General features: G+C 36.8%; 1 protein-coding gene across 5 annotated transcripts in view; it reads right to left on the minus strand.

Annotated features, from left to right (window-relative positions):
- ZNF385B (zinc finger protein 385B) overlaps window positions 1-23419 on the minus strand; it is a 367465-nt gene that overhangs the window by 77220 nt on the left and 266826 nt on the right. For 3 of the 5 annotated variants that reach the window (XM_032479851.1, XM_032479850.1, XM_032479849.1), the window contains one exon: window positions 4386-4528. In XM_032479851.1, coding sequence (XP_032335742.1) covers window positions 4386-4528 — 143 coding nt within the window. Of the gene's footprint in view, window positions 1-3363; window positions 3466-4385; window positions 4529-16652; window positions 17025-23419 lie in introns of those variants that run through there. The other 2 variants (XM_032479852.1, XM_032479848.1) reach the window with 2 other exon arrangements.

The raw sequence follows: 23419 nt of genomic DNA on the forward strand, positions 1-23419 counted from the left end.
AGACCAAGTATTAAACACTAAGTATTATAGAGGTTGAATGAAGATAAAAATGGAATCCACAGTAAAGGAAATAGGAGATCTAATTCTAACAGGAGAAACAATTGTAGATATTTTGGCAGCTACCAAAGCATCATGTACAATATTAAAGGATGACCATGGAGCTGTTGGCAAATCGAAGTAAAGTGAATAACAAAATAATGAAAATAGCTCTATTGGGATACAAAAAGTTAATTCTTTCTGGCCTTTATTGAACACTATAACATCCAGTAACTATTTTCACTTTGCCTGTATTTCTTGGTTTTTATTATCTTGCCTTTTCTAGCCTATTTACTCTGTTTCTTATAAGTTTCTGGGGTACTAGGGTATTTTGTTTCACTTATTTTATTCCCTGCCCTCAAAAGAAAGCCAGAACTATAGCTAGAGAAAAGTTTGTAACTAATTATTGCCTTTAGACTAAAGAAGGATGACAGTTCTCAGGAAAATAAAAATAAAAATAATGTCTTATCACCTCGCACTCAGGGCTCAGAAATGCGGGAATTCTCTTTGCTGGATGAGGGACCACAAACATTAAAAACCAAGGAACTAGAGCCCTTTCCTCTGTCCTTTTCTCCTTTCCTTCCTTCAAAACAGTTTTTACTGAGCACCTGTGCCAGACACCAAGCATGCAAAAACAAACAAGATTTACAGCCCCTGTCCTCAAGGATCTAATATTCTAGTGAAGACAGACAGATCATTAGGTAGAATATGGTGTAATCTGGGGGTACTTTGGAAATACAGAGGATGGACACTTGAGTCAGTCTGGAAGAGTCACAGAAGGCTTCCTGTGAAGGAGGTGAAGTGGGCATGGTAGAAGTGAGCATTTGTGAGTAGCCAGGCAGAGAAGCCTATTAAGCTTTAGATGTAAAGGTTAAGATCTTTACAAATTTAAGTTTTGGTTTGCACAGTCTTTTGCCTGTAAGTGGCTCAAAACAGTCCCTCTGTGAAGTACAACTACTGAGGAGCAGAGTTCACATCATCGTTCTCTCCAGACATGCAGCCTTGACATATAGCCCATCATAAATTATCCGTGATCCAAACGCCGTTTTCCCTCATATATTTCTCCATAATTCTGCTGGAACATGGTCTGGCATTCTTGGCTTACTCTCACACATAAACACTGAGAGAGATTTTTGTCAGTTAAGGAGTAAAAGGCAAGATAGCCACTAAATGAATGCTGTGAAGCATGTCTCCTCATTGCACACAATTTAGTACAGAACAGTTACCAATTCTGCTTTGGAAAATGACAGAATCCCATTTCATTCACGCTATGTTTCTCATGTAAGTTATCACACTTCACTATAAAAAGAGGAAGAAACCATTACTTTATATACGTATTTTTAAATCCACTTAAAGAAAACAGCAAAACTTTGAACTTCCAAAACTTTCAGCTATGGTCTCAGAGTACAGTATTTTCATTCTTCTCATAATAACTATGAGTTAAAATTCATTTCTTACATTTACTAATATTATCCTTGATAATTGATTAAAAATAAACTGATTACAGTAGCAGTCACATTGATTTTCAAAGAGCACATAGACTACTGCATATAATATACTTTTAAAACATGCTAACAAGAAATTAAAAGTTTTTAAAATATATTCTGCTTCATAGATATTGTTCTTAGAGGTCTGTTTTACACATTAAAAAAATTCCTATCTTCTTCCTACTTAATAATTTCTGCTGAAAAATTGTTTATCATGCTGCCAGAAAAGAGCACAAAAGATTTCTGATTGAGCTTTGTTCACAATGGATGAGGTGGGAGGTGACAGGGACCAAAAGAGCCAAGGATACAGAAGAGCCAGAACATCAGTTTTCAAGTTAGAAGATTCTAATTCAAGTCCTCAGTTCTTCCTCTTCTAAGGCTCTTTCCTCGTGTAGACAATAGGAATAATAATCATGGTCTGCTAAAATGTTCTAAGGTCTGAGTCTTTTGAAGAATGTAAAACATCACAAAATACAGTAATCTAGTGTAATTATTAGTAGTGATGTAAAACTGTTTTCCTAGGAACATGTGGGCAATGACTTATGAAATTGCCCTAGGAAATCTGTTGGGTGAGTTGTACACTGGAATGGAAGTCTGTAGGGATAGGATTGGAGTAACTGAGACTGCCAATTAGTGAAAAATCACAGGTAATCTAATGATCCCATCAATTCATTCATTTACAAGATGACAGAGGATCCCAGTTGCAATGACTTAATTTTTAATACACGTCCAGAAGGACTCTCTGTCCAATAAATGCCTTGGATATATAATATAGAGAGAATGAAATGATTATTTCATATAGTTCTTTGCTATATTTTTCATGTTAATGAAAAAAAATTTACTTGAAAATTACAAGTTTATTTGCCTCTAAGAAAGAAAAATGATGAAATTTTATTACTAGAGTTACTCCTTGGATTTACTCAAATATATCATAAGGTTAATTGCTACGTATAACACACAAACAAACGAAAAGGCAAATTAGTGCATCTGTAAGCCCTACACAACATTAACAAGCCATTATGAAACTGTATTTTTATCTTAAAAAACCCTTACAAAAATATCTTTCTATTTTTGTTTTATAGCCCTTAAGAACAGACATATATAAGACATTTAGAAATTCTCTAAAAGTGACTTAGAGAATAGTCACATGACCATGGTGAGAAGACAACAGGGATTGGGGTCCTATTAGTTATGTACATAACATACTTCTAGAAGGGACTGGAAGGATGCTGAGGACACTCTCCTCTAGCGCAGGGAGTAAGTGTCTATGCAGAGGCAAGGAATGGTGACTTTCCCATTTTGCTTTGAATGTTCATGTTTTATTTGAATCTTTGAAATAAATACTACTTGTGTTAAAAAATAATACAGAGAGGTGAACCACAGTGGGAGACATCATCAACACTGCTCCCTGACAGTGACTGGACTTCTGCAGTGGCTATAGATGCTATCTTCCAAATATACATCAATCAAAATACAAATACTAGTGAATGTTTTCAGAAGTATAGCTTAATTCATTTATGTTTGGAATGTATCACCCACGTTTTGATAGAGGATACAACATGCATGCTTGAGTTGAAGCTCTCTGAAATGGCACGATGTGGTGCTTTGGGGTGGTCACTCCTGGTAGATTTATGTGATCAGGGCAGGTGTGATTTAGCTTATTGAGCTGCTCCACTGCACTAGAAATGCTGCTCACTTTTTCAGGCCTTGTGAAAAAAAAAAAAAACACCTGCAAGTTGTGTCTGAAAAACCCCAAGAAGATAAAAGCATTCAACTGTTACTTTCTAAGTCAAGGCCAATGTGCTTTAAAAAGTTGGCTGATCATCTACCCTCTAATTACCTTATGACGCCTAAGCCACGACAGAAGGCCTGTCAACAGATTGTATTTGCAACCCTTGAGGAAAAATCCTCTTGCTGTTTTCACTTCACACAGAAGATAAGTCTGCAGAAGGAAATAATTGGCAGTACTTCAGATGCTCACTGTCTGGTGGTGTTGATAATGCAATTCTTTTTCCTGATTATGGCACCTTCTATAATGCTATATCATTCATGTAGACCACCATGCCCCAATTGATATTTGTTGACTGAACAGACATAATTCATGCAATCATCTGAACTGTTTAAACTTTTCTTTTACTATAAGCTTAGAATCTGGCCATGGATTGATTTCTAGGCTGAATTCTATTGCTGAAGGATGTCATGCTCCACTTGGCATACCTACAAAATATCTTTCGTTTAGATAAAAGAAGGTCAGAAGAACATTGATAATTACAGGTAATTCACTAATATTTATTGTATGCTTTAAATGGAACGTCAAAGTATCATGCCAACAACTAATGTGTAGTCTAAGACGAGTTTTTGTTTCTTTTTTTACTGATAGAATAAGATTCACATAATCCCCAGTAACCTCCAAATAAAATTCTGTTTGTATAAGAGTCTATCTAAAAAATCTCCCAAATAAAAATGTATCCAGGGAGATGAAGTATATACTTCTTTTCCCCCTTTCTAGTAGAAGGGAAAAATTGATGTGGCTTGATATCTTTAAATTGTATTCATGAGCATGTGAACAGCATCCCAGAAATGGTATGGGTTCTTTTGCCACTGAAAAGTCTGTCAAAACTGTATAAAGCAACAGGTGAAAAGTCACCTGTGGAAATATCTGTAAAATAAATATGGTGGCTGTTGTTTGGACTAACTCTCAAGGGCAAAGCATTAGTTTTCATAATACAGCTGAGCAGTATATCCAATATATGGTCTAAAATTACACACTTGGAGACAGGCTACATCTATTGCCTATTCACAATGATAATGAAAGACAGATATTAAAGAGGACATAAATAAAATAAAAATGCGTTTACTCACTGTGTTAAAATTTGGAAAGAGCCCAACAGTAGAACTACTGTCCACTGGAAAAGACATAAATGGTTTGATGTCCAGTGAAGGCTGCATCATCAGGGTAGGCGTGCGCACAAGAGCAGGAAGGGTAGTAGTGTGGCATGTACTGCCTGCCAAGAACAAAACAAAAATGAATTCAGTCTCCTGCTCACATCCATCTCCCTCCCCAACCTACGCTGGAAAAACAAGACTGCTGAGTGGCAACCTGCAGGCAAGAGAGTTAGGCTGGAAGTAAGCAAATGGCACAGGAGGAGAAAGTACAGTTAGAAGGGGTTTTCTTGCTCACTATCTAAGACAGTGATGCAGAATGCTTCCCTATGGCAAAGGCCGGGAGCTGCTCAGACTCTGCTGAGACACATGGTACACAGATCCTGCTGGCGGGTGGGGCAGAATGAGATCATCCTCTTGTTCAACCATTGCCTCTCACTAGTCAAAAACGGAGGAGAGGGGAGGGGAGGAGCCTCTTGAAGCCAGATGCTCTTTACTATTCACAGTTATTGAAGGGCTAGTAGGCACGTTTTATGCAAATCAGAAATAATCAGAGGGGTTTTGACAAGGGGAGGAAACCATGGACTCTTATAGTCACTGTCCGCTCCCAAGAAAATTATGACTCAAACAATCTGGTCTCTAAAATACAAACTAGAAGTTGCCCTTAGTTTGTTTGGACATTGGAGAGTGAGAGAATCTAAAAGGGGTGATTACGGCCTCGATAGGGGCAGGATATGGGGCACAGGGACAGGGAGGAGTTAGAGTCGAAGTTTTGACTTCAACTTTTATTTCTAAGGAGACTGGTATTATTTTAGCAGCTATCCTTTTAACAATTTTAACCTGTCTGTAGGAGATTGAAAGCATTCCTCTCTAGTAACAAACATTCTTTACTGGTAGCCTCGATATACTGCAGATAAGTAACTGCTGGTGAGGTGGCTTTCTGGGAAACAGGCTCTGGCATGCCCTTTCTAAAATATATATGTAACAGGCATATTGAGATATCATTCACATACCAGACAATTCACCCACTTAGAGCATCCAATTCAATGATTTTTAGCATATTCACAGAGTTGTGCAACCAGAGCCACAATCAATTTTAGAAGATTTTCATGATCCCTAAAAGAAACTCCATACTCATTAGCAGTCACTCCCCATTTCCTCCCAACACCTCCAGCTCTTGGCAATCGCAAATCTACTTTCTGTCTCTACAGATCTGTCTACTCTGGACATTTCATTGAAATGAAATCATGCAATATGAGGTCTTTTGGGACTGTCTTTTTTTATTTGGCATAATGTTTTCAAGGTTCATCCATGTTTCAGCATCTATCAGAATTTCATCCCTTCTTAAGGCCGAATAATATTCCATTATAGATGTACCACTTTTGCTTATTTATTCATCAGTTGATGGGCATTTGGGTTGTTTCCACTTTTTGGCTATTATGAATAATGCTGCTGTGAACATGTGTTTCTAAGTTTTTGTGTGGTGATATGTTTTCAGTTCTCTTAGGTGTATACCTAAGAGTGGAACTGGCGATTGTTGGGTCATATAGTAGTTGTATGCCTTAACCTTTTGAGAACTTCCAGACTATTTTCCAAAATGGCTGAACCATTTTATGTTACCACTCGCAGTGGACAAGGGTTCCGATTTCTCCTGGCATGCCTATATAAGACCACAAATAATTATATGGCTAAAATCCCCCTGCTGGCTTTAGGAGAAGTGAACAGCTTGGGAAAATGCTCCAATGTTCTTTCACAGTGTCCTGGAATAATTACAATTTTTATTTCAATGATACATTTTTTTGAGTAATGAATTTCTTTAAAAAACTCTGCATCATATTCCAGAACATTATTGGCAACCGTATTGAATGGACTGTCATACCTCGTTTACATTGATCCTAAAAACAGAAAAAAAGTGAAGGGCATCTGAAGCATTTATCCGTAATGACAAGTCCTGAGGCCAGCCCATCCATTAGGGAATATGGAGTAGGGCTCAGTAAAAAGTGAATCAACCAAAGGTATAGGTCAAACAGTAAATTTTTTTTCTGATGCCAAAGTAAATACTCTGATCTCAGCCTGGCATCCACATAACCACCCTGCATTTAATTACACATTATTCTTCTAACGAGGTAACATTACATTTATTGCTGACTTCAGAGCTTGCAGATCCAAGATGATGTATTATATCAATATGTCAAATGTTGCAGGGGCATTTACTAAAATATTTATTTTAAAAACTTTCTTTTAAAATCTTGGCTAAATTGAAAAACAGGTATTTCTTACATTAGACCAACGGCCTTTTACTATTTACAGTTATGATAATTGTTAAAGGTCTAAAGCATAAAAGTATACAGAATTATTCTACTTAAAGCTGCTTGTTAAAAAAGAAACAAAAGGCCTAAAATGGAGTTACTTGTGCTAATACCTAACCTAACTGCAGTTACCATCTCCCCCAGCAATGTAATCCTAACCCGTCAGTGTCGAATGTTCTGGTCAGCACCAATGAGGCGGTTGGCCACATGGGCTCTCTCAGTCCCCCAAATGAAGAGGAAGTAGTCTGCCACAGAGACTACCCCTACGGGTAGGTTACCTAAGCCTGAAATAATGCTTTTTGTTTATGACTTTCTTGTATTGCCTTTAAAAATCCTCCCTTTCTGTAGAGCTTCCCTTTTGAGCTCCCCTCTACTCACTAGATGGGATGCTGCCTGATTCATGAATTGTTCAATAAAGCCAATTAGATCTTTAAAATTTACTCAGTTGAATTTTGTTTTTTAACATGCCTGATGAACAAATGTATAATTATTTTGCCATTGTAGGTCTCCCAAAGTGAAGCAAAATTCTTTCTCTAAGCCCACAATGGTGGCTTTGATAGCACAGTAGCACATGGCCCCTGAGAGCCTGGAAAGAGTCACTTTGTACTAACAAAACTCGAATCAAACAGAATGCAGCATGGAACATGACAAACAGATTGCTCCATCAACAAAGGTCAGAATGCACAATGATCCCCCTTACCCAATCAAATCTCTATGCTAATAAAGACAAGGCTTGAGAACTACTTAGCTGCCACCATTCATTAGCATAAAAAACTTAGCAGCTGTTTACCATTTCATTAGCATTTTAATGACAGACAATTTGCCATGTTAAACACAGATTGTTTTAAAGTACTAGTAGATCTTCTGAATAAATATAAACTATGCTTTCATCAATTCCCTCACCTCAACCTTGCTGTTTTCGCTTTTAAAACCTGCTTTTTAATATTGTGTCTCTGAAACCGATTGCTTCAAAGGGCATTCTTGCAAGTGGCAAATGAGTGGGAATAAACTGCATTTTTTGCACAGGTTACTTTGGGCTTTGATCCCTCTGTCACCTTATTCAGATTTGGCTGCTGCTGCTGGGAAACATTTCTCTTCACCTCGGGATGCCTGAGAGCCAGTGGGAGATAAAAACAGAAATTTGGCCAAAATGCATTGCAGCCTGCAAGAGGGTGTTTAATTTCTCTAAAGCTCAAGGACTCACTGAGGGAAAAAAAAGACTGAAAATATAATAAGCAGCTATTTCAACACAAAGGGTGGTATAATGTTCCCATTACATTGCTATCCTCATGGGACAGAGCCAACCTTTGTCTTTTGTACTATTTGGCAATATTACATAAGATACCTCCTACATGTATTTCTGCTTCAAAGCATAGGATATAATCTTGAATATGTCATAATAAATCAAGTCATAATAGGGCTCCACCTTGCTTGGAAATAAGGCTTTTTATATCACTTGATGTGTATATATTTATTAAACTCCCGGTACTAAAATTAAACACACATGAACAAATACGCATACTCCAAAGATCTAACAGTCATCACTCTCACCGTGGAAATACCACACGTCCATGTCCCATAAGAATGCAATTAATAGTTTATATGTGGAGAAGCCAGGATTCAAACCTAGGCAATTTCACTTCTGAATTCTGCTTTTCACTACTATGCTATGGTAACCACACTGGATACCTGAAAAAACCTCAGTTATGTAGACACATTCTCTAGCTGTAGATAGAAACATTTTACCATCAAACTAAGAGACTTAGAATGTTGGATCTCCTTTGCATCTGGGAATTACTTGAAACTTTCATTTGAGCTTAATGAAGTAGTAATACTGAAATAAGATTTTTCAATGCTCTATAAGAATGTATTTATCTAAAAATAACCTTCCTATATAATAGTATTATTTAATTCAGTAAATACTTATGGGGGACCAGTTGTACAAGGCACAGTGCTGACAGTCACATGGATTATGAATTGAATCAGACAGAATTTATTTTACTTACTAAGAGAAGATAAGAAAATAATAACAACTACCATGTAAGGAGAGTCTGTTCTATGCCATGTACTGTGCTAAGTGATTTGTGTCCTTTATTTTATTAAATTATAATACAACTCTGTGAGGTTTGTATTATTATCTCCATTGTACAGTTGAGAAAGGTAAGCCTTAGAGAGATTAAGATCATTTAGTATATGGTAGGGCCTGGGTCCAAACTCCCGTTTATTTGACTCTAAAGCCCATGCCATCATTCTAAAAAGTAGGCTATTTGTAAAGCTGTTATGTGAAAAAGATTCTGTCATCAAATACATATAGAAAATGCTGACTTCAACAAAGTTTAAAATGATTCTTTTCTGCAAAACATCTTGGAGCTTTTAATATACTAATGAGAACTGTGAGTGTCTAGGCAGATATAATTTCTACTCCCAATTTGAGAAGGTATCGTTCCTTTTTCTTTTCACTCTGGGATAAACATGATGCTACAGGCAATGCTGTTCTATACACATTAAAAGCCCCAATTCAGGAGGAAAATGATGACTTTCAGGTCCACTACTTTCTTCTTATATGATCGCAGACAACTGATTTTACTTTTTTTACCTCTACTTTCTTTCTATAGACTGGGGAAAATAAGAGTATCTGCATTATAGGACTTGAGATTTTTCTATACAAGAACTATGTGCCTGACACACAGCACGTGTTCATTAAGCGTCAGTTACTGCAGTTATGAACTATTCCTACCCCTCTGACACTATGCCATATCCCTGGAGAGCATAAATAGCTAAATCCATCAGTATGTCTAAAAGGCAGGATATGTCAGTGGTCTATATTATCAACAAAATGTCACTGAGGTTTAAGAGAGAAAGAGATTACATCTGGTTAGGAGATAGATTCATAAATGTCTCCATAAATGAGCTATCTCTTAAGCCTTGAGGAATGTTTAGTATTTTGTGAGGTGGGTATGGGAGAATGGTGAAGGGAACTGCATAAACAAAAATCATAGAAAAATGGAATGTATTAAAATTTAAAACTTTGTTAGGCACCCAGGAATTCTTAGTGTTTTGAGGTTAGAAGGTAAACAACAAAGAGAAAAGCAGAACATCTTTGTGACCTTGGAGTAAGCAAAGATTTCTTAAATAGGAAACAAAAGGTGCTAATCAAAAAAGAAAAGATTGATAAATATACTTTATTAAGAATAAGAATGAAAGAATAAGACACAATGAAGGGAATGAAAAGACCATCCACAGAGTGTGAGATGATATTCACTATATATATACATATTTTTGATAAAGGACTTGAATCTAGAATAAAAAACTCCTATAGATCAATAAGAAAAAAATAACACAATAGGAAAAGTGGGCAAAAGACTTGAATGAACACCTCACAAAAGTAAAATGGCCTGTAAACACATGAACAAGCACCCAACTTCATTAGTCATCAGGGATATGCAAATTAAAACTACAATGAGATATTGCTACATACCCACAAGAATGGTTACAGCGAAGAAAAACAGATTAACAAGTGCTGACAAAGATATGGAACAACTAGAACTTTTATTTGAAGTGTAACTTGTTACAACTACATTGAAAAACTATTTAGCAATGTCTACTAAAACTGAATATATACATACTTAATGACTCAGCAATTCCACGTCTAAATATACACTTAACAGAATGATACATACTAGAATGTGCATAGCAAGACTACATATAATAGCCCCAAACTGGAATTTGGCCAATTTACCCATCAACCATAGAAAGAATAATTCTGATATCTTCACACAACAGAACAATCACATAATGGAATATAGCAATAAGAAAAAATGATATATGATTACATGAAACAACAAATAAAACTTGTAAATGTAATATTGAGAAAAAACTAAAATAAAGGGGCATATCAACATGCTGTATTTATTTATTTCTTTAACATACCAAATGAGGCAAAACTATTCTATGCTGTTAGGTAGGATTGTGACTATTATTGTAAAAAGGGTAGGATGGGGTGCAGGTGGAAAGGAACATGAGAGGGACTTCTAGGGTGCTAGAGATGTTCTTTTACTTGATCTTAGTACTAGTTACACAGGTATGTGCTTATGATATATGTACTTTCCTATAGGTTATAGTTTAATGGAAATTTTAAAAAAGTAATGTGTTCAATGTTATTAATTTTAGTAAACTATTTTGCCACATGTAGGCAAAATTCCCCAATAAGAAGAACATCTTCGGATACTGTCAAGTTTGTATATTTTTAGGATAAATGTCTTTTCAAGTTCTTTTTTCTACTGCCAGCTTGATTTTGCTCAAAATGATTTGTGAGAAAATAAAAGTTCCCTTTAATGCTGATGTTCCTTACTGAATTTCATTAAGTGGATAGAGGAGACTGACATAGAATCCAGTGATGCCAAAGAGAAAAATGTGTATCTAGAACTCTGAGTCTATAAAATCTTAACAATTGGCAGTTTTGTGCCTGAATCCCCCTTGGGGCAGCTCAGGGTTCCCTCCAAAGTGCTCTGACAGCAGCAGCATCCTGGCAGGATGTTGCCTTTAAAAATAAATCATTCTGCATACCACGCTGAAGTTTATAAGCAATAATGAAGTACTGCATCAAAAAACAGCAGTGAAGCCACATCATGATAGATATTAAACCACAATGTCCTTTGGGTTTGGTAGTAATATGCCAGCTTTTACACAAAATGATGAATCTTTCACTATGAAGCAATGGATAGCTTTTTGGATGTGTGGCAATAGAATACATACAGCCCAGTGGTGGTTAATTTATAGCTGAATATTTTGCCCATGCACTGAGTTTCTTATATTTAAATACTGAAAAATGGGTAAGAGTTATTTACTATACAGTACAAAATATAGTTTGATTAAACATGTGACATACTTCATTAATTGCAACTCTTTTTGAAGGCAGCATTGAAAAATCTGAGAATTTCGAAATTTAAGAAGATAATTGGTTCACACACACAAAAGTCTTGAGAACTGATTGTCTTCCTTAAGCTAAATCTAAATAATTTTTGCTTTGTTAGTTTTCTTCACTTGTAACCCGATATTAAGCATGAGCATGCAAAAAAGGAAACTCTAAGGAGGGGAGACAGGGTTCCAACAAACACTTTGTCAAGGTTTTTGAAATAGTTTTTAATACACCTGACTTATCAAAAGGGAATGTCATGTGCTTCGTTCCTAAATTACTAAGTCTTTAGAGAAGCCAAAATGATCTCCAGACAGGGCTTTACTAAAATTGTCTGAGGTCGAGACTGGATTGGGAGGTCACAGTAGCCTGACGAAATTTTCTGGCAAAAAGACGTAGGGAGATGGTCCTGAGCTACATTTGCCCAGTGATTCCTGCCTATGGCGTCAAGATGCTTTCATGAGGTCTGCAGCCTCTTTTGGTTACAAACAAAGGCACTCTTTCCTCTCCTTTTATAGCAGGCTAGGGACCTAATAGCAGTATGACTTATTTCAGAAACTTTCCTGAAAATACAAACTTTCCTAGGAAAGACAACAAGTATGTTTCTTAAACTGTAGAATATTTCTAGAGGAACTATATTTCATAAAATTTTAGAGATAAACATAATTTCAGAATCTACCCTTCATACTGTATGAGAAAAATGGGATTAGGAGAACTTAATCTGGCATAGTACCTGACTGATGGTAGAATCAATTTAGAGCTCATTGCCTGGAGACACTGTTTTGACTATTTGTCAGTACAATATAAAATGTATAAAAATCATATATTGAATTCTTTATCTTCTTTAAAAATGTAAGTATATTAATATTTGGACTCTTTTTTTAATATTTAGGTTGAAATTTAGAAGTATTCATTTTTAAGTGAGGAATTTTATTTTAATGGTTTTATTAATGTGAATAATGGAAAAAAATTAAATGAAAGAGAAAAGTCAGTGTGGCCAAGAGCCAATGTTTCTTCCCATTTTAAAGAGTGACAGAAGATTGATTGTAACACCTAATTTTAAATCATTGTTTTAGTATTTCCAATGGGGGAAAAAAAAGAGAACAACAAAACTCATTCCAACTATGCTTTTAACCATACTGTCTGGATCCATATAACTAATTCAAACAGCTTCATAGTAGGAGGCACACATATTTCAGTCAGTGGTTCTTATACTCAAGTACTATCAGAATTGCAACAAAAATGCTATCAGAAAAGACACATTTTCCCAAGCAGTGGCTACTGACCTATTGGGACAGATCAAAGCAGCAGGGCCTTGAGGCCTCTAGCTCTGTCTTTAGGCCTCTCTCCTCTGCAGCTCACAGGAAGGGCCAGACTGAAGGGGCCACACACAACAACTCAGGAGGTCAACACACTCAGCTGCTGCTAGAAATTCTAGCTTCGGGACACAAAGTGTTTGCCTCCTAGTTTCACAGGATTTCGGTTCTTACCTTCAGTGTCTACTCTCTTTACATTTAAGAACCGAAGAAGGGGAAAGAAAAGAATAGTGATTTACTTAATGGTCCTTTTTAAAACATCTTTTTCTCCCAGAAGTTTGCTCAATTTAAAGAAACAGACTTAATATTTGCTCTGCTGGTGTTCTCTACTCCCACTTTGGTACAGAAAAGAGATCTCCTTAGCTTAAATATTAGCCAAACATTTCAAAGCTATGCAAAAGCTGTTACCCATGTTGAGAAAAAAATAAAGGAATTGGATCCTAGAAAATGCAATTTGGGAATAAAGAGAACAGTTAAAAACTGTGCTCAAATCCTTTTCCCTTTTTGCCTGTGTACCCCATGGCTACCATAATTATAATGTACTATAGAGAATTCAGGAACAATTCTAATGGAGTATTATAATTATAGTGACCATTGAAGACAAGGCCAGTCTTGGTCCTTTATCAGTCAAGAAGCCATTTTCACCCCGAAGCAAAAGAGACGGCTCCCACCGAAAGCCCAGGCTATGTGTAAGCAGCATGAAAGCCACCATTCCATCCCAGTGGAAACCTGGTACGAGTGACTAATCTGGCCATGTCAGGGGTAGGGTGAGCAAATGTTGTGAGTAATGGGAAGACTGTGGCATTAGGAAGGGGAAAAGGGTGAGGGGGATTTGGAGAGCAAAGGAAGAGTGCTAAGTTTGGCTGACTTTTGCATACTGGACTACAATTAGCACCAATGTGCCTTATTTGGAATTTCCTAACATCTCACTCCTACTATGATTTTCTTCTTCTTTTTAATCTTTGATTGTATGGCAGAAATCTGCATAGAATGAAGCAGAGCAGAGCAAAACTGTATAAGCAGGAACAACCTAATTGAGCTAGGCATCTAACTCCTTCAAACAAAGGAGCTGGGCAACTGGGAGACAATATGATGTCACCCGTATCCCGAGAGACATGGAGAGTATTGTGACCCAGGGTATGCTTGTACTCCTGAGAGTCTTTAGTGGGTACTGAACAGAATGGCCAATCCTTGGCCTGGTTTCTTGGAACTCTGCCATAGTCCTGACATCCTAGAAATTGATGCTGCTTGTTTCAGTCATGCAGGCAGCTTCTGGGACACTAGTGATATGCAAACCAGCATCAGATAAGGCCCACCAGTGAATGCCCAAGGATTCTCCTCACTGGAAGTGATTCATCATCGCAAATGACACTGCAAATGTCTCTGTGTAGCATGTTTATTCTTGTACCTTTACACTTTTTTTTTTTCCTATGGAATTTCTCTTTGGCTTCCAAGATGACTCCTCCTCACTCCCCCAGTGAACACCAAAAGTCAAAGACATAATGATTTTTTAATAAGGAGCCCCATGGAAAGGAGAGGATTTAATCACAGCATTCATCATTTTCCTTTTCAATGATCTGCTTTATAAGGCAACAAAGGAATGGAAATATTTTCTTTTAGAAGGACATTTATTTTGACTCTTGGTCTCCTCTGAACTTCAAATAGCCTTTTAAGCTCTCTTTGCTTTAAAGGACACAAATGGAAAGTAAATATTCATAAAAATGGACCTGGTGTTGAATGCATTTAATATGACAGAGTGTGTTTTCAGTTAAAGAAAATGCAAAAAGAATCCAACGTTCCAAAATTGCACAATCTCTGTTTCCAAACTTTGACTTGTGTCTCTTTTTTTCTCTAACACCCCCTTCTCTGCCTCTCTTATGCTGCTGTCTCCTTAGTCTCTACCCCATCACCTGTTTGTCTTTTCTGCCTTTCTCATGTCTCTTGACTTTCTCATGTCTCTAGCATCTTTCTGTCTCTGTCTCTTTTGATCTCTGTATGTGTATGTGCCTATCCATCTCTCTCGTCTCTTCGTCTCTGACTCTGTCTCTCACCACAATACTGCCAGGGAACTAGAAAGCACTCATAAAATTTGTCATTTGCCTTCTTTTGCAACTGTATCATATTAATTTCATTTTTAATATTTACTTCTATAAATCAAAAGATTAATAGCAAGATTTTGCTAATATCAGGAAGAGTTTGTCCCTGTGGTAAGATAAAACAATTAAATTAAGGTCATATCTTCAGTTCTGTCTCAAGTCATCATGTCAGTTGCAACAACTGGGGATTGTTTTTATATGTGCTCACAAGGTAGTATCTGCCATCGGCATGACAGAGTAGGGCAAGTTAAGAACTTAAATCCACCATAGAACTTAATGACATACTTTTACAGAAATTCATCATTACTGTCCTGTGTTATACAAATACTATAACTTTTCACTGAGGAGCACAAGGCGCTTTTACTTATATTAAGTAGACTTCTAAACTGTTATGTGGCTTATGATCATCTCATTTTTTTTCTGATGAAAAAAAATGATGCTGAGTGGTAAATAATTCCATGACAAAGTAAATACACAAAATGAAGCCAATGATGGACCCAGGGCTAGAAAAAAAATTTCTTCCAAAATCAGGTACTAGCCTAATAGTGATAATTACACTGAGCAACAGCATCTGCTAAGAGGTCCCACATTACAGTCTCTAGGACCTTGGAAAAAATAATGCACATTTGCTTTGATCTATTCACTTTTTGCAAGAGTCTACTGAACCCTCATTGTTTACACCCCTAATCCACCAATGAGGTGGAATAAAAGAAGATGATGTTCTTTCAGTATTTCCCAAACCACCTGAAATCTCACTGGGGACAACAGGATAAAAACAACTTCCTAGTGCCAACAGTTTCTAAGCTCTTTCTTAACAGTAATATTTACTCATGTTTCAAACATGGCAAAATTGAAAGAAAAACAAGTTTTTTTAGATGAGGGGAACAAAAATGATAAAATCAAAATAAAAATGAGAGTTTCACAAATATCTACTGTATACATACAAAATACATCTATCCTCATAACAGATAATACTCCCTCTTGAGCAGCTAAACTTACCTGGTTTCCAGAGAGATTTCTATGCCCAAGGGTCTAAATAAACATGAAGCCATTGAGTTTTGACCTGAACTAGATGGAACATTAAAAACTTTAAATATGCCTAGCATAAAAAATCATGTGACAAAAGTGCAAATCACCCACGTCACTCAGTTTTATTACAGGCTATCAGCCACAATTCTGTCAGTCTGAATGTGAATTCTTGTATATGTACTGTCTGCTTAAATATACTTCCTGAAGGGAATAGAAAAGAGAGAAAGAGTTCTAGTATACTTGGATTAAACATGAATCTCATTTTTTTTTCACTTAGTAAAAATGTGAGACACACTTCAAAAGAAAAGCTGTATTTCATAAAGACAAAGGAAATACGGGAAGTCTGTCACATCTTTATCATACTTAGCAAAGTGATCCAGTATTAGAATTTAAATAAAAACAAGTTAGAAAAACCCAGGTGATACTGGGCATGGGAGTCAAGAAATTAGCAAATTCTATTTGCGCTAATCCTGATACTTTCTCCTTTTTCTAAAATTGATCTTTGCTGGTCTACATTTTTGTCATATACTTCATGAAAAAGTTCCCTGAGGTATAAATGCTGATCAGTCAGCCAGGCTTACCTTCGTTTTTAAGATTACAATCCACGTTCACTTCTGCATTCGAGCACTCTACGAGGTATTACATTGAGAGATAAATAATTCCATCATTTCAACCTGGTGCTCCTGTGAAATGTGGTGCTAGGAAACAGGCGACAGGCAGTGCATCTGAACAAATCATACGTCCTGTAATTGCCGCTTAGCTCTAATTACTATTGAGGATAGTGTTTGCAACTTGATTCCAGGGAGAGGGCAGACTACCTTCTGACGACACTGAACCAAATATATCCTAAAAGACTGACAAGTTACTTTCTTTTCTGTAATTTTTCTGAGGATCTCCCAGCTACTCAGAAACTACCATTCAGCCATGGTAAAAATGAAATCAGATAATCTGACATACACCTCTCCTTTCCAACAAAGCAATCGATTCTCTAAAAATTTGTATTTACTATAACAATTTGGAATTTTTGGTATCCTTTAAGACTTAAGGGGATTTTTTTTTTTCCTTTTCCAGGTGGGCAACTAAAACTTTACTCTGAAATTTTTTTTTTATTTAAAAAAGAATGTGTTCTCAAATATGAACTTTATTTATATTCGGCTAGTCCAGAATAATTTATTTGCATACCATTAGGTCTAGAAAATTTGTTTTCTTTTCTGTGGTTTTTTAGGTTTTACATGAAGATTCACAGCGTATAATTCAAAAAGACTAAAGCAGGTAATTTGGTGTTGATAACATTAACAGGGATGTTTGTGCATTTCAACTCAAAAACCTAATTTCAGTTATATGAGAGAATCATCATAGTGAAATTAGCAGTTGTGTAGGCTTGGAACTGAAATGATACATTTACTCAGATATCTAACTTCACTCTCCATTTAGTGGCCTGACCACGTGATCAGAATAAGGCTTCTGATACATCTAAGTTACATAGTGTGGCTATGATCAAATGGCTGTTTTGTTCACGCTAAGCCGATTGTCACTGATACTGTTGCGTTAGCTTAGTGGGAGTTTGACTAGCAAAAGAAGCAAAATGACTGATGTTTGCAAATGTCAGGATGGATTTTGCACCTTTGGTTGTGCAATTTAGCATATTTGCCAACCATGGTCAACACTTTAGTGACGTGCAGAGCAAATTACACCCACCACTCGCAGAGATTTGGTACATCTACTTAAGTCGGATTTGCACGGTAACTATCAGGAACAGGTAAACCTAAGGGAATAATTAGATGTGGCAATCAAAGAGGTAATTATAAGACCAGCTCTTAGAAATGGTGCGTATCTCCAGGTCTCAGTTGTTACGAACAATAACAACATAGGACTCTAAATGGAACGTAGTATGCTAGCTCTATCCTTATTTTCCCCCAAATAACAATTGTGCACTTCTTGCTCATCTAATATTTAGCTCTTCATGATTAAAATAAAAGTATAGTCACCACTGTGGTTTTCACTTCATTTTTAATTTGATTTTTAAAAATCTATACCCATGGTTGACCTCTTTTAAGAAAACTCTTTGCTCAGTAGGGATATGTTGATGCTTCCCTTGAGACATTTTTCTTTCATGGAGCTAGGCAAAATATTCCATTCTTTTTTTTTTTTTTTTGCATGCCCTTAAATCATGCCTGATTCTTGGAATATTTTTCTAGACTAGTCTGGCACACTAGTCTATCCTAAAGCTTCCAAATTATTTGTACCTCTCATAGGTCCTTAGTTTAGTTCAGTAGCATACAAGCTGTGGTCCCCAGGCCTGCAGCATCAGCATCACTTGAGAACTTGTTAACAAAGCAAATTCCCAGATTCCATCACAAACCCAGCAATTTGTGTCTTAACCAGCCCTTTAGGTGCTTTGAAGCACACTGATGTTTGAGAACCACTGGTCCATGCATGTACGTACTGACAGCAGTAGGTAAAAGGGATACGGAACATTTAAGCTCTATGGGGAAAACTATGGGCGAGATAAAGGCTTAGCAGAAGGGTGGCATTTAAGTGGTGATCTAAAGGATGGGAAGAGTCTGGATGAATCTGAAGGAGGCACCAGACATCCCTCACCCGGTTAACCCAACATGTGTGCCCTTGAGTTAATGCAGTGCCACCAATTCCAAGATCTTAGTCCATCAGTCACCACCATTTTTTTTTCCTTTTTATTGAAGTATAGTCAGTTTGTAATGTTGGGTCAATTTCTAGTCACCATCTTACTTCATTCCATTCTTAGGAAAACAAAGAAGACTTTCATCATTCCTGTTAGCCTCAGTCTATCAGCAACTCTCTCTTTTCTCATAACTTTTAACTCCTTTTAGAGTGGTCTATACTTCCTTTTTTCCTTTTTTAAAACTATCCCTTCATTTCACAAATCCTATGATTTGGTTCTGATTTCTCCAGCCTAATAAAACTATGATTTTGAAGTCCTTTATCAGTTCTCCTTGACCATAGTACCACTGGGAGAATATAATCCTGTATCTCTTTTCCAAGCTCAACTTTTGTATTTCCAGCCACCTGCTGGACCCCTTCATACCTGTATTTCATTGGCACCTTGACTTCAATTTGTACAAAATTAAACTACTCACCCCAGCTTCTCCCTACCTTCTCAAGAGATGTTCCTTCTTTGGTGGTCTTTGTTTCACTGCCTGGCACCCTGAGTCTCCCAAGCACTACAGACCCTAAAACTTGAAGCTGTATTTGACTGTACCCTCTTCCTTGCCCCTAAATCAAGTTAGTTATCTTTATGACCTTTTTCTTACCTCCTTCCACTTTTTATACTCATTACACATCACCTCCATTTAGATTTTAATTAGCTATTCACTAGCATAACCCTTTAATCATTACATTCCCTCTGTAGTCAATTGAATTCTTAAGAAGGATAGCTCAAAGCAATCATTTTCCTATTACATACCTTCCGTGGCTCCCCTTAGTGAGTTATGGACTCTGAAATCCAGGACACCTGTTCAAATCCCTACTCTGCTACTTACCAGCTGGGCAATATTAAAGGAACTAATTGACTTGCTAAGCCTCAGCTTTCTCAGCTGACAAGTAGGAATAAAACAGTAATCATATCTCATAAGGAGACTGCAAGGAACTAATGCATATAAACTCTCAAAGTGCAAAGACTACTGAAGGATTTAGTAAATATTAAGCATTATTATCATCATCACGAAAGCCACTGCCATAGAATACAATTCCAATACCTTAGTTCAGCAGCCATCACCATCCTCAAGCTTAACTGAAAACCATTTTCTTACTCACATTTTCTAAGAAATAAGTTAAATGGAATTATTCCTCAAGGGCAAAAACCAAATCTTATTTTTCTTTCTGTTTCTGGCTCCTTAGGCAGTCCCTTACACCTAGTAGTTGCTCTAGAAATGTTCACTGCATGAAGCACTGCCCGTTTCTTGTACATACATACATTCTTAGTTCTGTCACTTTGTTCATGTTGTCATGCTTCCTGGGATGCCATTCCTTCTCGGTCCCCTTTCAAATTCTCTCCATTTTCAAGTGGCATTTTAAATGCTATCTCTGCCAGGAATTCTTCCCACTTTCGTCAGAAGAAAGTATTCTGCTCTCCTCTGAACCTGCAATGCATTTCATTTACATCTCTCTGACGGTACTTAAGACATCCTGTTGGTATATGTGTCTTCTTCCCCAGCTCTTCTGGGTTAGAGACCAGGATCGATTGACCACTGTTTGTCTAGTGCCTTGCCCAGAGACACACTCAATAAATGTTGAGTGTCGAATGAATGAATGAATTAGATAAAGGGAACACCTACATTCTCATCCTAAAAACTGTGCGTCTGTATACTACTTGATTAAAGGTTTTCTTTCCCATTGATAATTACTATGGTCTTCAAAGAGTATACAGATTATGAGAATTACAGAAACAAGCTTAAAAGGATCCCTAATAATTGGGGTGTGTTCCTAACTTTGGGTTTAAAGTTAGTATTCTAGAACTCAGAAGCACTTTCCATAGAAACAAAGTCATAGATGGTCATTGGATTCCTGGGGTAGTCCTCAAAAGCTTAATTAACCCACAGAATAGATGTGTTAGACAGAATATCACACTAGCAATAAGCATCTCAATGCCAACCTTACTATAAGGAGCCTTGAAAAGGAGCCAATATCCTGTGAGTGTTTATGAAAAGGGTCAGTCTTCCTTGCAAAACATAAAACTATGAATTTTGTTTTCTTCTTTATATTTTAAGATATATTCAGAGAGCCATAACCAGAGGCCAATATTCTCGTGTATTGAAATGATTAATTTTCATTGCCAGAATGAACATGATCTGGTTAAAGAATCAATTTATAACTGCCTATTATAAGTTGTAAATTTAGAAAATGGAAGTCTTCTGTAAGCTGTCTGTATGTTTAAATTTTCAGAAATCAGAACTGTCTTTTTTACTTATAATTCTAAATTTCAGCTCCTTTGCCTTCATTTTGTCTAATTTAAAATTGACTATGGCCCCTGGTACTCTAGCTTCAGTTCTTTTACCCGCATCCCCTGACAAATATATAATGACCTGTTAACAAACTTTTAATTACATTCATTAGGGGAGTCTGTTATTTTAAATTAACTCTGGAGTGAGTAAATATCCCTTTTTTAATGGAAAAATGATTGCCTTTCCAATTATCTGAATTGCAATTTTAGATTTTCACAATTTTACTTATTTAGAGTAAGCAAAAGCCTCTGAACAAGTTGCCTATGAAAAAGACACAGCTTCAGTTACTTTTTGCTCACCCCAACACTGACCCAGACACCACTGGGGTTCCTGGTCCTTAAGAAGTTGACTGTTTCTTTGGCGAACAAAAATAATATACCTGAAATGATTACAGACTAATACAAAGGTACATAAAAGTTAGTGTAAATTACAGGCACTGATAGAGAAGTAGTACAGGAGAGAATATCACCTCCATAAAAGCAGGGACCTTTGTTTTGCTAATGTATCATAAGCACTTGGAGCTGATTGGGCTCAAAAAACAACTGCTGTACCAAAAGGAGAGACAAAAGAGGGATAGAATGGCTGGAGACAGTTTCACAGCAAAGGCAGGACCCTGATAAGACCTTAAAAGAGAGTCATCCTTTGGTATCTGCAGGGGTTCCGGGACCCCTGCGCTGACACTAAAATCTATGGATGCTCAAGTCCTTTATATAAAATGGTGTAGTACTCTCACATAACCTATGCACATCCTCCCATAAGCTTTAAATCATCTCTAAATTGCTTATAATACCTAATACAATGTAAATGCTATGTAAATATTTGCCAGCTCAGGACAAATTCAAATTTTGCTTTTTAGAACATTCTGGGTTTTTTTTTAAAGAATGTTTTTGATCAGTGGATGGTTGAATCTGCAGATGTGGAACCCGGGGAAATGGAGCGCTGACTGTATGTAATTCCTTGGTTCCTCCTTTTGCTCATCAACTATACCCAGACTATTAACAAGTCCTGTTGTTTCTATCTCCAACGTATATTGCAAATCTTTCTCCATGTCACTGTCCCATTCTAGTCCAAGCCATCAGCATCTATCTGGACTACAGCTAATGGCTCTTAACAGATCTTTCTGAGACAACTTATGCACCCATACACTTGGTTCTCCACACAACAGCCAAGTAAACTGTTGAAAAGTACAAATCTTATCGTGTCACTCTAGTGCATAATGGTTTCCCACTGCACTTTGAGTAAAGTCAAACACCTAACCATGGTCTATAGTTACCACACAATTAACCCCCATCACATCCCCCCAAGATCTAAACTTCTATTCACTTTCCCAAACATGTCAAATTCATTCTTTTCTCAAGACTCCTGCCTTTGCTGTTCCCTCAGCATGGAACTCTCTTCCCCATTTCAGTTATATCTCAGGTCAGTTGAAACACAACTGAGGTCTTCAGCAAGGCCTTCTCTCTATTACGTTGTTTTGTTTTATTTGCTCCCTCCATTTATCTGTCTCTAAAATTATCTCATCTTATTTGTTTACTTGTTCATTGCCTCCTCTCACGAGAATATAATCTCCATGAGAGCAACAACTACATTCTAGGTGCTCTCTTCCCAGCTGTCTAGGACTGTGCCAGGCAGGCCTAGGCTAGGCATTTAATACATAGCTGAAATGAATGAACGACTACACTTCTCCAGCCTTTTCAAGTATGAAGATACTTTTTATGCACCAAATGGTTTGAAGGACTCCTCACATATTATTACCACATTTTTTCTTTAGTAGTCATTGATTATGTGCAGGACTATTATGAAGTCAGTAACATTTAAAATAAAGGTATGGGCATACCACAGAGATATTACAGGTTCAGTTTCAGACCACCACAATAAAGCAAGTATCTCAATAAAGTGAGTCATATGAATTTTTTGATTTTCCAATACATATAAAAGTTATGTTTTTACTATAGTCTATTATATGTGCAATAGCATTAAGTCTAAGAAAACAATGTACATACCTTAATTAAAAATACTTTATTCCTAAAAAAAAGTGCTAACCATCACCTGAGCCGTAAATGAGTTATAGCAGTAACATCAAAGATAACTGAGCACAGATCATCACAACAAATATAATAATAATGAATAAGTTAGAAATACTGTCAGAATTACCAAAACGTGACACAGAAACATGAAGTAAGCAAACACTGTTGGAAAAATGGCACCGACAGGCTTGATCGACTCAGGGTTGCCACAACTTTGATTTGTAAAAAAGCGCAGTATCTGTGAATCACAATAAAGCAAGGTGCAATAAAACGAGGTCTGCCTGTATCTCATTTTCACAGTAGGGCTGACATACATCTGGTGAGAGTATGCTGGGTATGTGT

The sequence above is a fragment of the Camelus ferus genome, chromosome 5 (assembly GCF_009834535.1).
Source record: "Camelus ferus isolate YT-003-E chromosome 5, BCGSAC_Cfer_1.0, whole genome shotgun sequence".
In the NCBI taxonomy this organism is placed as follows: Eukaryota; Metazoa; Chordata; class Mammalia; order Artiodactyla; family Camelidae; genus Camelus; species Camelus ferus.